We start from the raw sequence: 12,625 nt of genomic DNA, 5'->3' as shown, positions 1-12,625 counted from the left end.
GTTGGATTTGCTGATACAACCTCTTGTGCTTTGCCCTCCCAGCTTGTCCCAGTGCCCCAGCAGGCTGTGGGACAGTGCCCATTTGTCTGCCAGGCACTAACCCTCCTTTGGGCACGGTCCCTAGGCACCCACAGCCACCCCAGCCATGCCTGGGCTCCTCCTGTGTCACTCTGGCCATGCCTGGGTTCCTCCTATGCCACCCTGAGCGTGCCTGGGCTCCTCCTGTGCCACCCTGGCTGCGTGGGCAGGTGAGGATGCTCCTGTGGGCACATGGCACTGGCAAGGCTCTGAGGGGGTGATGCCAGTGCCCATACTGTTAAAGCCACTGAATGTCCCAGTGTGGTGCTGAGCCCTGGCACCCTGAGCCTACCTAGCCCTACCAAGCCCTGGCATACTGGGCACCACCAGCCTGGGGACAGCAGCCAGGGCCGTGCCAGAGCCGACACCAACACACACTACCTGCAGGGACACGGTGATGTCGCCCTCCGCCCCGGGGAGGGGTCTCCCCCGCAGCCCCTTCCCACCCTGCCCTGCTTCGGAGAAGCCTCGGGGTGGAGGGGGGGTAGGGGAGGACTCCGCAGCTGCTATGACAACGCAGGAAATTCCTGCGAGGAGGAGGGGGAGGAGAAGAAGGAGGAGGAGGAGAAGAAGGAGGAGGAGGAGAAGAAGGAGGAGGAGGAGAAGGAGGAGGAGGAGGAGAAGGAGGAGGAGAAGGAGGAGGAGGAGGAGAAGGAGGAGGAGAAGGAGGAGGAGAAGGAGGAGAAAGAAGAGAAGAAGTAGGAGAGGGAGGAGAAGGAGGATGAAGAGGAGGAGGAGAAGAAGGAGGAGGAATCTGCTAGCCAGGGTATGCCAACACCCTGCATCTCTCCCTGCTGGTGGGGAAGGCATGGTGAAGGTGCCCACTGCAGCCTCCTCCTGGCAGCATCCTCAGCTTGGCCTCTAGGCTGGAGCCAGTGGAAGCCGCCCCTGAGCCAGTCCTACCACTTTCCTTGGCTGTGCTGGGGCCCTGGCACCCCCAGGAGATTGTCCTGCTCCCCATGACATGCTTGACCCCCCAGCCTGGTGTGTGGGAGCATGAGCTGTGGTGCTTCACCCTGCTGCAAGGAGCAGGAGGTGATGGAGGGGGCTGAAACCCACAGAGCTTTGGGGTGGAGGATGTGAGAGATGTTCTGGGGGCCGTTTGTCCCCAAGCCCAGGGACCCTGTTAATCAGTGAGTATTTGGTGGCAAAGCAGGACCCTGCCTGTGCCCCCTGTGCCCTGCATTATCCTCTCTCCCCCTCCTGCAATCCACTGCAGCGTGGGGATTAGGTGGGTTTAGGGCCAGGGTTGAGGCAGAGATGGATGCTTTCAAATCAGCCTGCGTCAGTGGTGCCCACTGCCACCCCTGCCCAGGGGATTAAAATAGATATGAAGATTATCAGAGTGGAACTGGCACCCCCCCACACCCTGCCCCCACCTTGGGGGGCCCAACTCTTCTCCCCAGCCCCCACACACAGGGGGTGCCCAGCTCCAGCCCTCCCCATGGCACCAAAGTCTGCCTCTTCCTCCCCTTTCTGCACATCCCACTTCCAGTCCCCATCCCACATCCCTCTCCCAACACCTTTCCCGTGTGGGATGGGGGGGCAGACACCATGGCAGCAGCTCTCACCACCACCTCCCTTGCTTCCAGGCCAGTCCCACTCCCAAACAACACCTGGAGCTTGAGGCTGCTCCTGCATGCGACCCCTGTCCAGACCCTGTGGAGAGTTCCCAGCCCCATGTGGGGATCCCAGCTCCAAGGAGGGTTCCCAGCCCCATGTGGGGATCCCAGCTCCATGGAGGGTTCCCAGCCCCATGTGGGGATCCCAGCTCCAAGGAGGGTTCCCAGCCCCTTCTAGGGATCCCAGCTCCATGGAGGGTTCCCAGCCCCATGTAGGGATCCCAGCTCCAAGGAGGGTTCCCAGCCCCATGTAGGGATCCCAGCTCCATGGAGGGTTCCCAGCCCCTTCTAGGGATCCCAGCTCCATGGAGGGTTCCCAGCCCCTTCTAGGGGTCCCAGCTCCATGGAGGGTTCCCAGCCCCATGTAGGGATCCCAGCTCCAAGGAGGGTTCCCAGCCCCATGTAGGGATCCCAGCTCCATGGAGGGTTCCCAGCCCCTTCTAGGGATCCCAGCTCCAAGGAGGGTTCCCAGCCCCTTCTAGGGGTCCCAGCTCCATGGAGGGTTCCCAGCCCCATGTAGGGATCCCAGCTCCAAGGAGGGTTCCCAACCCCATGTAGGGATCCCAGCTCCATGGAGGGTTCCCAACCCTGTGTAGGGATCCCAGCTCCTTGAGGGGTCCCCAACCCCATGGAGCCATTGCTCCCTCAGCTGGGCTGGGGCAGGGAGATGGCTGCTGCAGTGTGGAGGATGAGAAGGAACTGATGAGGAGATGACAGCACCAAGGGGGAGGTTCAGCACCAAAAGGTGCTGGTGAAGGGCAGGAAGGAGCCTCTGCAGGTCTCTGGTCCTCCAGAGCCCTCCAGCCACAGGCAGGGAGATGGCAACACCGTGAGGCTATTAAACAGGGGGGGAGGAAACCCCCACAGGAGAGCAGCAAAGCCTTCAGGGTCCATAGCTGCTGCTTCTCGTGGACCAAGGAGGGCCTCACAGCCCAGCAGCATGGCCTGGGTCCCCTCCCTGCTCTGGCAGCCTTTGGGCCAAGTGCCACCCACCCCACTGGCGTTTCACAGCATGCCCAGGAATCCTGATGGCTTGCCCAGGGCCAGTCCCTGCGTCCTGCCCAGCTTCAGGTTGGCATTTTAGGCCTGGAGGTGCCAGCTGACCCTCGATGGGCATCTGCAACCCCTCAGCCTCGCTGGTCTCAGCTTGCTGGGCTGACTTAGCCCCATCCTGTGTCTCTCAAGTGGTTCTTCCCCACAGCTCCTCGTTCTGCAGCAGCCACCCCAGCCCTCTCCCTGTGCCCCCCCCCAGCCTGGTGATGAGTTTAATCACTTTATGCACATTTATTTGTGTAATTTGGAGGAGAGTGCCTCTTCCTCCCATCTGCCCCTGCCATCTGCTCCCCGTGGCACTGCTCAACAATTCTGGGCTTGGCAAACCCTTGGAGCTGGTGCAGGAGCTCTGGGAAACCTGCCTGGAAAGAAACTTCCTTCCAAGGAGCATCTGTCTCCCCACCAGAGCCTTTCCCTGGTGCTTGGAGCAGCTGCTGAAAGCTGCTCTGCTGCAGCCCCTGGGAGGACCAAGGGTGCTGTGATGCCACAGGCCAGGCCCTGGCTGCATGCTGAGGGCACTCAACCCAAAATTGTCCTCTTCTAGCCCCCAGAACTCTTCCTTGGCACCTCCTTGGGCCAACAGGAAGGTGATGGCTGAGCCTGTGCCCAGAAGCTGGGGATGTCCAAAGGAGAGCTGAGCCCCTGGCTCACCTGGCCCTGCAAGGACCACCCTGGCCCACGTCCCTCTTCCCAAGGGGACAGAGTGGGGACAGGGAGGTGGGGTGGCCACGTGGAGGGAGTGGTCCCCAGTTTGGTGTGTGCACAGGGTGGGGGATGTGTATTCACACCCCCCTGGGCTTCCCAGTCTCAGCTCTCTCATGGCTGCCTGGGGCAGGGTCCCCCCACAGGAGGGACATCGATAGTGGAGTCCTCAAAGATGTGACCGGGGGCACGCTGCAGCACTGGGGGTCTGCTTGGCTCTGTGGGCAGCTTGGGACCCCAACTTCCATGTCTGTGTGCCCAGGCAGCAATGTCAGCAGGTCCCCAGTGCCCCCAGACCTCCCAGTGTCCCTGGGACCCCAAGACCTCCCAGTGCTCCAGATGCCCCCACACCTCCCAGTGCTCCAGGTGCCCCCACACCTCCCAGTGCTCCTGATGCCCTCACACCTCCCAGTCCTCCTGATGCCCCCAGACCTCCCAGCAATCCCAGTGCTGCCGGTGCCACCCCAGCTCTTTCCCGTGCATTTGAGCTCTCCTCTAGGGCGGGAGGGGACACGGAAGCTGCCGTGGGGCAGTGTCCCGGGGGGCACTGTGTAGGACCGCGGGATGGGTGGAGAATCGCGGAGAGATTCGGGGCAGAGACTGCCGGTGCCCGCGGTGCCCCACCCGGTGCCCCACCCGGTGCCCCCCGTGCTGGTGCCCCCCCGCCGCCCGGCGCTGCGGCGGGCACTACCGGCGGGCGCTCCCGGGCTGCGCTGGTGAACGGCGGCGGCGGCAGCTCGTCCCCGGGCAGGTAGGAGGTGGAAGGGGACAGGAGGACGCCGGGTGTGGGACACGGGGAGTGGGGGGCACTGAGGGACCGGAGAGACCAGGGTATGGGCACGGGCAGGGAGTCAGCCCCCGGGCACGTCCCTCTCCGCCGGCGGCTGCAGAGCCCTCCCCAGCCCCGCCGCATCTTGCCAGGGGTGCCCGGTGCCCCCCTCCCGCTCCGCCACCCCGGCTCGGGGTAATCCGATCCCCCCAGGGGGGTCTTTCCTTGGGTGTGTCCCCAGCAGCCCCCCTCTCTCCGGGGGTGTCCGGTTTGGGGGGAAGCCCCTGTAGCTCCCCTCCTCGAGCACCCTGGGGGTGCCCAACGACCCTTCTGGACATGCCTGCTTTCGGGGGGGCGAGGGGAGGGGGAATGGGAGGGGGAAGGGGAGGGGGAGGACGGACTTGTAAACCCCTCTCGGGGTGCTGAGCCTCACACACAATCTCCCCTTCCAGAACTGTGATCTGCCTCGGGGAGCGAGGAGGGGGCACAGCGCCCCCCGGGCAGCGGGACGGGGGTGGGGGTGTGGGGGGGTCAGCCCCGGGGGGACCTGCTGGGACCCCCGCGCGGGGTGGGGACAGGCAGATCCTCATCCTGGCTGCTGGAGTGGGAATGGAGCTGGGGTGGGGGTGATGAGGAGACACGGTGGGGTCCCAGCCCCCCTAACTGGGGGCGTCCAGCACTCCTGGGCTGCTGCTCCCGGGGTATCCTGTTTGCCCTGTGATGCCAAAGGATGGGGGGCTTGGGGGTGCTGGGACCCCTCCCCACTTTGGGCAAGACAGGGGCTGCTCCAGGCACAGAATGCAGCCCCCCAAGCCCTCCACCTCCTCGTGCAGGGGTCACAACAGAGCCTGGGGTGGGGGCAGTGGGTCGTGGTCCTTCCAAAACCCCTGGGTGTGGGGACCTGGGGTGTGCGGCCAGATGCTGGGCACCCATCCTGACCCCCTCCTAGCTGCTTTGCACTCCTCAGGGGTGACCCTGGCAGGAGGGCTCACCGGGGAGTGTGGGCACCTCGAAGCGAGGGTGAGGGCCCTGAGGAGAGATCTGCAGCCCCCGGCCCTTCCTGGGGCTTCCAGTGCCAGCCAGAGGCATCAAATATTAACGGTGGCAGCAAAGGAGCTGAAAATAGCCCTTCCTCCAAGGGAGCTGACCCAGATCCTGCCAGCCCCAAGGCTGGGCTGGACCCAGAGCCCACAAGCAGGCTGCTGGGGGGCCAAATCCAGCCCGTCCCCCTTCTCCAGGCTGCTCTGCCCTCCCGATGCCAGCTGTATGCCACCCAGATATTATGCCGATGAGCTCTAAGGGCTTATTACGCAAACACGAAGGGGCTGGCACTGCCCGGGGCTGGGTAGCCACCAAAGCTCAGAGGGGACACTGGGGATGGAAGGGACCACATCGTCACCCACCCGTCCGTCCGGGGGCCGCCAGGGAGCTCTGCCCCATCCCTCTCCCCTCCTGTAGCAGGGAGGGAACCAGAACCTGTCCCACAGCGGCGCTCATCCCCCCCGGGGGTGCAGCCGGCGCAATCCCAGCGGCATGGGGAAGCAGAACAGCAAACTGCGGCCGGAGATGCTCCAGGACCTGCGGGAAAACACCGAGTTCTCCGACCTGGAGCTGCAGGGTTGGTACAAGGGCTTCCTGAAGGACTGCCCCTCCGGCATCCTCAACGTGGAGGAGTTCAAGAAGATCTACGCCAACTTCTTCCCCTACGGCGACGCCTCCAAGTTCGCCGAGCACGTCTTCCGCACCTTCGACACCAACGGCGACGGCACCATCGACTTCAGGGAGTTCATCATCGCCCTCAGCGTCACCTCCCGCGGCAAGCTGGAGCAGAAGCTGATGTGGGCGTTCAGCATGTACGACCTGGACGGCAACGGCTACATCAGCCGGGAGGAGATGCTGGAGATCGTGCAGGTATTAGGGGTCCCTCCTCCTTCCTGCGGCTTCTCCCTCCCTGCCCCCTCTGGAGAGGTTCTGAACCTGCCTGGAGGGGCTCCTGTGGGATCTGCTCGAGGTGATCCTGCTCTGGCAGAGGGGGTGAGAGGTGTGGAGCAGAACCCTGTGAGGAGAGGCTGAGGGAGTTGGGGGTCTTTAGCCTGGAGAAGAGGAGGCTCAGGGGAGACCTCATTGCTCTCTACAGATACCTGAAGGGAGGCTGGAGCCAGGTGGGGGTTGGTCTCTTCTCCCAGGCAAGCAGCACCAGAACAAGAGGACACAGTTTCAGGCTGTGCAGGAGGAGGAAGTTTAGGCTGGATGTTAGAAATAAGTTCTTCACAGACAGAGAGATTGCACATTGGAATGGGCTGCCCAGGGGCAGCGTCCCTGGGGGTGCTTAAGAAGAGACTGAATGAGGCACTTGGTGCCATGGTCTGGTTGGTTCGTTAGGGCTGGGTGATCAGCTGGACTTGATGGAGGTCTCTTCCAACCTGGCTGATTCTGTGGATGATCTTTCGAGGTCCCTTCCAATCCCTAACACCCTGTGTGATTCTGTGGGGTGGGGGCCTGGGTGTCATGCTGGCATAAAAGTGGCTGTCCCCTCCTGGGATGGAGCAGGCTGGGGACAAGGACCCTGTGCTAGCCCTGGCACAAGGGTTGATCGTGCCTGGGATGGAGCCTGCAGAGAGCCACTCGCTGAGATCTGCAGCTGCAGGCACCCAGTCTGCCCCAGGGCATTCCCTGGTCCTTCCCTGTCCTGGGGACACTCCTGTGTCACCCCATCCCTGGTCCTGGTGCTCCCGAGGAGGGCTGGGTGCACACAGCCGTCCCTGAGCACCAGGAGGCAGGGGGATGCGCAATCAACAGACCAAGGAGGAGATGTTCTCCTCGCCCAAATCCCAGCCCAGCAGCAACAGCATTGGAATGTGACTCATGAGGCCGTTGTGGTGGCATCCCCGTGGGCACCTCCTGCATGCAGGAGCAGCTCCAGCTGCCTCCTGTGGCCAGATTTCCTTGCTGGCACCCAGGGCTGTGCTGGGACAGCTGGCGCAGGGAGGGTGTTCGACACCAGCCCCAGCCCCAGGGCAGTGAGCTCTGCCCCTCACCTTGGGTGGGCAATGGGCAGGCTCCCAGCCTCACCTCCAGCTCTCTGCCTCAGGCCATCTACAAAATGGTCTCCTCTGTGATGAACATGCCTGAGGACGAATCCACCCCGGAGAAAAGGACGGAGAAAATCTTCCGACAGATGGATACCAATAACGATGGTAAATGAGAGGAGCTGGGAGGGGATTAAGGGAAAGGTCTCATGGCTAAATCCAGGGGTCTTAGAAGGAGCTGCACACACCATGATTAAATGGCTCATGGCCGCCAGGGTGACCAGGGGGGGGTCCCCAGCAGCTGGAGGGTCCCAGGGATCTGACCCCAAAGGTGCTCATCCCCACTGGGTGAGTGTCCAGGGTGGGTACTGGGAGGTCTCTGGTGCTGTGTGCACAGCTAGGATGGGGTGGTGGCTCCCAGGCTGAACTGTGACCCCCCAGGCTGAGCTGTGACCCCCAGACTGAGCTTTGCTCCCCCCCTGCAGGGAAGCTCTCGCTGGAGGAGTTCATCATAGGTGCCAAGAGCGACCCTTCCATCGTGCGCCTGCTGCAGTGCGACCCCAGCGGTGCTGCACAGCTCTGAGCCCTGCTGACCCCCACAGCTCCCCTGCTGCAGCCCCCCCATGGTCCTGTGCCACCCCCTGACCACTGCCACTGTCCCTTGCCCAGCCCCTGTGGTCCCCACCACCGTGCCCCCATGGGGAGAGAGCCGGAGCTTGGCTGAGGCTGGGGGGGAAGGGGAAGGTCCCCATCTCTGGGGGGGGTCCTGCACTAGTTTGGATGGGGGAAGGACGAAGGCAGGGTCTGCCCCAAGCAAGGACAGTCCCTGGTGGGACTGGGAGCGAGGGGACAACCCAGCTCAGTGGGAAAGGCTGGTGGTGAAACCACTGCTGCACCTCCCATGGGGGCAGGGACACGGCCCAGGGCACAAAGCCCCAGCGGCTCTGGGGCCTCCCAGCACCCTCCATGCATGAACACACTGCCAGGGTCATGGGGCCAGGCCAGCCCCTTCCCCACGGCCAGGGGCCACAGGGAGGGGACCTGCTTCTGGTCTTTTAATACCTGCAGAATAAAGTTTGTGTCTGTGCAGCCAGTGGTGAGGAAAGGACCATCCACACCGAGGGGAAGGTTGCTCCCCACAGGGTCCAGGCTCAGCCTTGTCACCTCCCTCACTGCAGCCCCAGGTCACCCAGGACCACAGGGATGGGTTCACATCTTCTGGCTGGTGGCATCCAGGGGATGTGTCTGCCCCAGAGCTGGGCTGGGGGGCAGCTGGATCCAGTCACAGGGCTGTCTATGGGGCAGGGCTGGCTGGAGCATAGCCACAGGGTCATGCCTCAGGTCCTGCTCAGAGCTGGGCACTTTCCACACTGTCCAACCTCAGCAAGCTCAGGCACTGCCCGGGGTCGGGGCTGTCTGCAGGGGCTGCCTGCAGGGAGACCTGCAGGCCAGAGAGGATGAGGAGGATGAGACAAGCAGGAGGTGGGATTTGGGTTAATAAACCTTAGGTCACCCCAGAGCCCCCCAGCCCAAGCAGTCCACCCCAGCCCTGCCGAGCCCAGGGAGCAGGAGTCACCTTCCTGCGGTGTGTCCCGCGGCAGCAGCAGCCGAGCTGGAGGAGGTCGCTGGTGAGCAGGAGGCAGCGGACGCTGAAGATGATCTCCACGGAGTCAAGCAGGAGGGAGATGGCCCAGAGGGACAGCGTGGAGCTCTGGGGAGACATGGGGCATCAGCTCCTCGATGCTTCACCCAGCCCCAGCCCACAGCCCGCTGGGCACTCACATAGACACGGGTGGGATCGAAGGGGCACTCGCGGGAGACCGGGGGGAGGGCGACGCTGGTGAGGGAGCAGGGGGCCAGAAGTGCCCGGCCCTGGCTGCCCAGCGTCAGCCCGATGGAGGTGGCCGTGCCCAGCAGGCAGGACAGGCAGCCCAGGCAGCTGCTGGTGCTCAGGGTGAAAACCAACCACTTCTGCAGCAGGGGGGAGAAGAGGCAGCGTGGGAGACAGGACCATGCACAGCCACCCAGCCAGGCTCCCTCCCAGGGGACGGTCCCCAGGTGAGGAGATGTGGCTGTGCATGCTCCGTGGGATGGCCACATCCTGCTGGGTGCCGGGCACGGGGTGCTTACCAGGGCAGTGGGGGCGAGGTAGCGAGACAGCATGAGGACAGCTATGCCACAGGAGATGGTCTGTGAGGAAGAGTGGGGCGGTCAGTGACACGCGGTGCTTGCCCACCCCAGGCAGACCGGGTCCCCTCTCCCTGCTGGCATCGTCCCTGACCGCTCTCCAGGCCAGCTTGGCATCTCAGGGGGCGGTGCTTCATCTCCAGCCTCCCCCCAGCTACAGATCCTTGAGCATTTAACGCCCCCTGGCTTTGTGCTGGAAAGGCTAATTCGGAGCAGGGAAGGGGAGACAGAGCAGTGTCCATCCCGTGCCCGCCTGCATCCACACCACATCCACCCTGCATCCACACCACATCCACCCTGCATCCCACCCTGCATCCACACCACATCCCTCCTGCATCCTCCTTTTCATCCACACCACATCCCTCCTGCATCCTCCTTTCATCCACACCACATCCCTCCTGCATCCTCCTTTCATCCACACCACATCCATCCTGCATCCCACCCTGCATCCACACCACATCCCTCCTGCATCCTGCCCTGCATCCACACCACAGCCATCCTGCATCCACGCCAAATCCATCCTGCATCCCACCCTGCATCCACACCACATCCCTCCTGCATCCTCCTTTTCATCCACACCACATCCCTCCTGCATCCTCCTTTTCATCCACACCACATCCCTCCTGCATCCCCCCAGATGCCCCCCAGTACCCCTACCCCGTGGTACCAGCAGGGCAGAGATGACAGAGGCAGTGTTGGCGACGGCATACAGCAGGGAGGTGACATCCTGGAGGCTGACCACGAAGCGGAGAACGGTGCCATGGACCAGGGCACCAGTAATGAAGTTGAGGTGCCCAATAATGAGGAGGATGAGGCCAGTTTTCATCAGGACCCTTTGGTGGCTGCTGGGATCAAGGATGCCTGAAAAGGAAGGCAGAGGAGAACCGGGCATGGGGGCTGCGAGGGGTGGGATGGCTGCCCCCAAGCTGCCCCTCCTGCCTTTGCACCTCACTCAGCACAGGCCTGAGGCATCTGGGGACAGCATCAGAGGCCATGCCCCATGCTGGCAGGGGGATGAGGCAGGAGCTGATACCGGCAGCCCTGGTATGCAAACCACCGCCCAGCCGGCTCTCCTGGCTCTGTGGCGGTGGTGTGGGGCCGGTGGCCACGGGGCCAGGCAGCCCTGATGGGGCTGGGAAGGGCCAGGGCTCCCTGGAACGCTGAGGAGGTTCTGGGGAGAGCAGCTGCCCATGAGCAGGGCTCCAGTGCTGGCTCTCAGCACAGGGCAGTGTGAGGGGTGGCTGCAGCAGCCGTGGGGACACTTCCCCCAGCGGGACCCACCCCAGGACCACCCTCCTCATGCATCCACATGCTCATCCCTGCTCCATCCCTGACCCCAGCCCAGCCCCTCGGTTCTCCTCCCTGCCTGCCTCAGTTTCCCCACAGGAGGGCAGTGCTGGAGGCACAAGCAGGGCTGGGACACATCCCCCCGCCTCGATCACCACACCAGAGCTGGACTCACCCACTTGACACATCTTCACTAGGGCAGGATCAGGCCATCAGAGCCCCTCAACGTTCCCTGACCCCACAGCCTGCCCTGCCCTCTGCCCCAGGATCCATCAGGGTCCCCAGATGGCCAAGCAGGAGGGGGACAAGGACCAGGCCACTGCAGCCTCTTGCCTGCTGCACCCCAGTGCCACTCCAGTTCCTGTCAGACCAGCTCCCCAGGATGAACAAAGGGACAGCTCCACCTCCACCTGCCTCCACCAAGGGGAAGCACAACCCTGTCCCCACCCCTGTGCTCCTCTCGCTGCTGCTCCCTCAGCCGTGCTCTGGCATGCTGGGCCATGCCCCGATGCCACCCCGTGCCAAGGCACCACACCATGCTGCCTCGTCCCCTTCCCCATCTCCCCAGCACACTGAGCTCTGTCCACCCTAGACCAAGGGCAGCAGGCTGGGGTCTGGCCAGACAGGTCCAAGGGCACAGGCTGAGGGTTTGGGAAGGGGCAGCCCCTCGGGGTGGGATGCTGCTGGACCACAGATGAGAACCATCAAGCACTTGGGATCAACCTGCAGGGAGAGAGGAAAACAGAGAGGTCAGGGCTGGTGCTGAGTGCCCAGGGGATGACTCAGAGGAGCCACTTTGGTGGCTAATGAAGGTTCCAGGAAGGTTACTGATGGCAAGAGACAGAGAGGCAGGCTGAGGACAAGAGCTTGCTGAGGTGGCTGTGGGAAGGGCAGCCCAGAAGTGCTCTGGGAAGCCCTCCCCTGCTCACAGGGGATCCTCACCGAGCAGCATTCTCTGCAGAGCTCATTGCAGACATGAGGCACCCACAAGGACACCAAGGCAGCCCTGGCTTCCAGGACTGGTCTGGGGAAGGGTTTGGCCCAGGACTGGCTCCTAACTTCTCACCATAATGGTAAGATCCTGCCTGAGCCATCAGCCCAGCCCTCACCCTCCTCAGGTCCTCCCCACCCAGCAGTGCTGGGAACTGGGCTCAGCACAGGGTCAGCCTCCATGCTTCCTTCCTTCTAAGCAGCACACAGCCCTGCTGCAGGGGGAGGAGACCTCTCCCTGCCACAGCTCCAGGACAGAGCAGGTCTGGCCCCTGCAGCCAGCATACACTGTCCCCATGGCCACTGCAGACAGAGCAAGGCTCTCACAATCCACTTGCTAGAGGTGGCAGAGATGTCTGCGTTTCCCTCACGCCTTGGGCTAGGGCAGAGCCCACAAAGGATTGGGCAAAAGCAGCACAGAAGCCTTGTGAGGAGCAGCTGAGGGACCTGGGGTGGTTGAGTCTTCAGAAGAGGAGGCTGAGGGGCAGCCTCATTGCCCTCTGCAGCCAGAGGAGGTTGGAGCAAGGTGGGGTTTGGTCTCTTCTCAGAGGCAGCCAAGTGAAAGGAGAAGAGGGAATGGCCCCAGGCTGTGTCAGGGGAAGGTTCAGGTTGGAAACATTTCTTCCCAGAAAGGCTTGTCAGGCAGGGTCCCAGGCTGCCCAGGGAGGTGGTGGAGCCCCCATCCCTGGAGGTATTGAGGAGCCTTGTGGTGCCGAGGGACGAGGGCTGCGAGCTGCAGGCGAGGGCTTGGCCTTGAGGAGCTCTGCAGCTCTCTTCCAGCCTCGGCAGCTCTCTGGCTTGCAGCTGGGGAAAGGAGGAGCTGGAAGCAAGTGGAATGACAACCAGAGCCTTTATTCAAAGAGTCCCTTAGGATGGTGGCAGACATACAGACACACATATTTACACTC

General features: G+C 63.2%; 2 protein-coding genes across 3 annotated transcripts; one reads left to right on the top strand and one right to left on the bottom strand.

The window, feature by feature from the left end:
* Positions 1-4,113: 4,113 nt before the first annotated feature.
* On the top strand, positions 4,114-8,336 carry HPCA (hippocalcin). Of its 2 annotated transcripts, none has more exons than XM_068159219.1 (4): positions 4,114-4,206; positions 5,686-6,135; positions 7,316-7,421; positions 7,739-8,336. In XM_068159219.1, exons 2-4 carry the CDS (start codon positions 5,758-5,760, stop codon positions 7,834-7,836), a joined length of 582 nt encoding a protein of 193 aa, XP_068015320.1. In that variant the 5' UTR covers positions 4,114-4,206; positions 5,686-5,757; the 3' UTR covers positions 7,837-8,336. The 2 variants fall into 2 exon arrangements, with proteins under 2 accessions (XP_068015320.1, XP_068015319.1); XM_068159218.1 differs by having other exon boundaries at positions 4,118-4,206; positions 5,683-6,135.
* Positions 8,242-11,121, bottom strand: TMEM54 (transmembrane protein 54). The gene is made up of 6 exons (XM_068159217.1): positions 10,903-11,121; positions 10,108-10,301; positions 9,384-9,443; positions 9,036-9,224; positions 8,830-8,964; positions 8,242-8,694 (listed from the first exon to the last, which is right to left on the bottom strand). Exons 1-6 carry the CDS (start codon positions 10,913-10,915, stop codon positions 8,602-8,604), a joined length of 684 nt encoding a protein of 227 aa, XP_068015318.1. The 5' UTR covers positions 10,916-11,121; the 3' UTR covers positions 8,242-8,601.
* Between the last annotated feature and the right edge of the window lie 1,504 nt (positions 11,122-12,625).

The sequence above is a fragment of the Melanerpes formicivorus genome, unplaced genomic scaffold (assembly GCF_026170545.1).
Source record: "Melanerpes formicivorus ecotype bairdi unplaced genomic scaffold, bMelFor1.0.p_v2 SCAF_45, whole genome shotgun sequence".
In the NCBI taxonomy this organism is placed as follows: Eukaryota; Metazoa; Chordata; class Aves; order Piciformes; family Picidae; genus Melanerpes; species Melanerpes formicivorus.
The sequence above is the reverse complement of the archived record's forward strand: the minus strand, read 5'-3'. Positions and strand labels throughout refer to the sequence as shown.

Coding starts and splice junctions, on each gene's coding strand:
- TMEM54 (XM_068159217.1), bottom strand. Junction 9,444..10,107: donor CTGTCATCTCTGCCCTGCTG/GTACCACGGGGT, acceptor TCTTCCTCACAG/ACCATCTCCTGTGGCATAGC. Junction 8,965..9,035: donor TCGATCCCACCCGTGTCTAT/GTGAGTGCCCAG, acceptor ATGTCTCCCCAG/AGCTCCACGCTGTCCCTCTG.
- HPCA (XM_068159219.1), top strand. CDS start 5,758: ATGGGGAAGCAGAACAGCAAACTGCGGCCGGAGATGCTCCAGGACCTG. Junction 6,136..7,315: donor AGATGCTGGAGATCGTGCAG/GTATTAGGGGTC, acceptor TCTCTGCCTCAG/GCCATCTACAAAATGGTCTC. Junction 7,422..7,738: donor GATGGATACCAATAACGATG/GTAAATGAGAGG, acceptor CCCCCCCTGCAG/GGAAGCTCTCGCTGGAGGAG.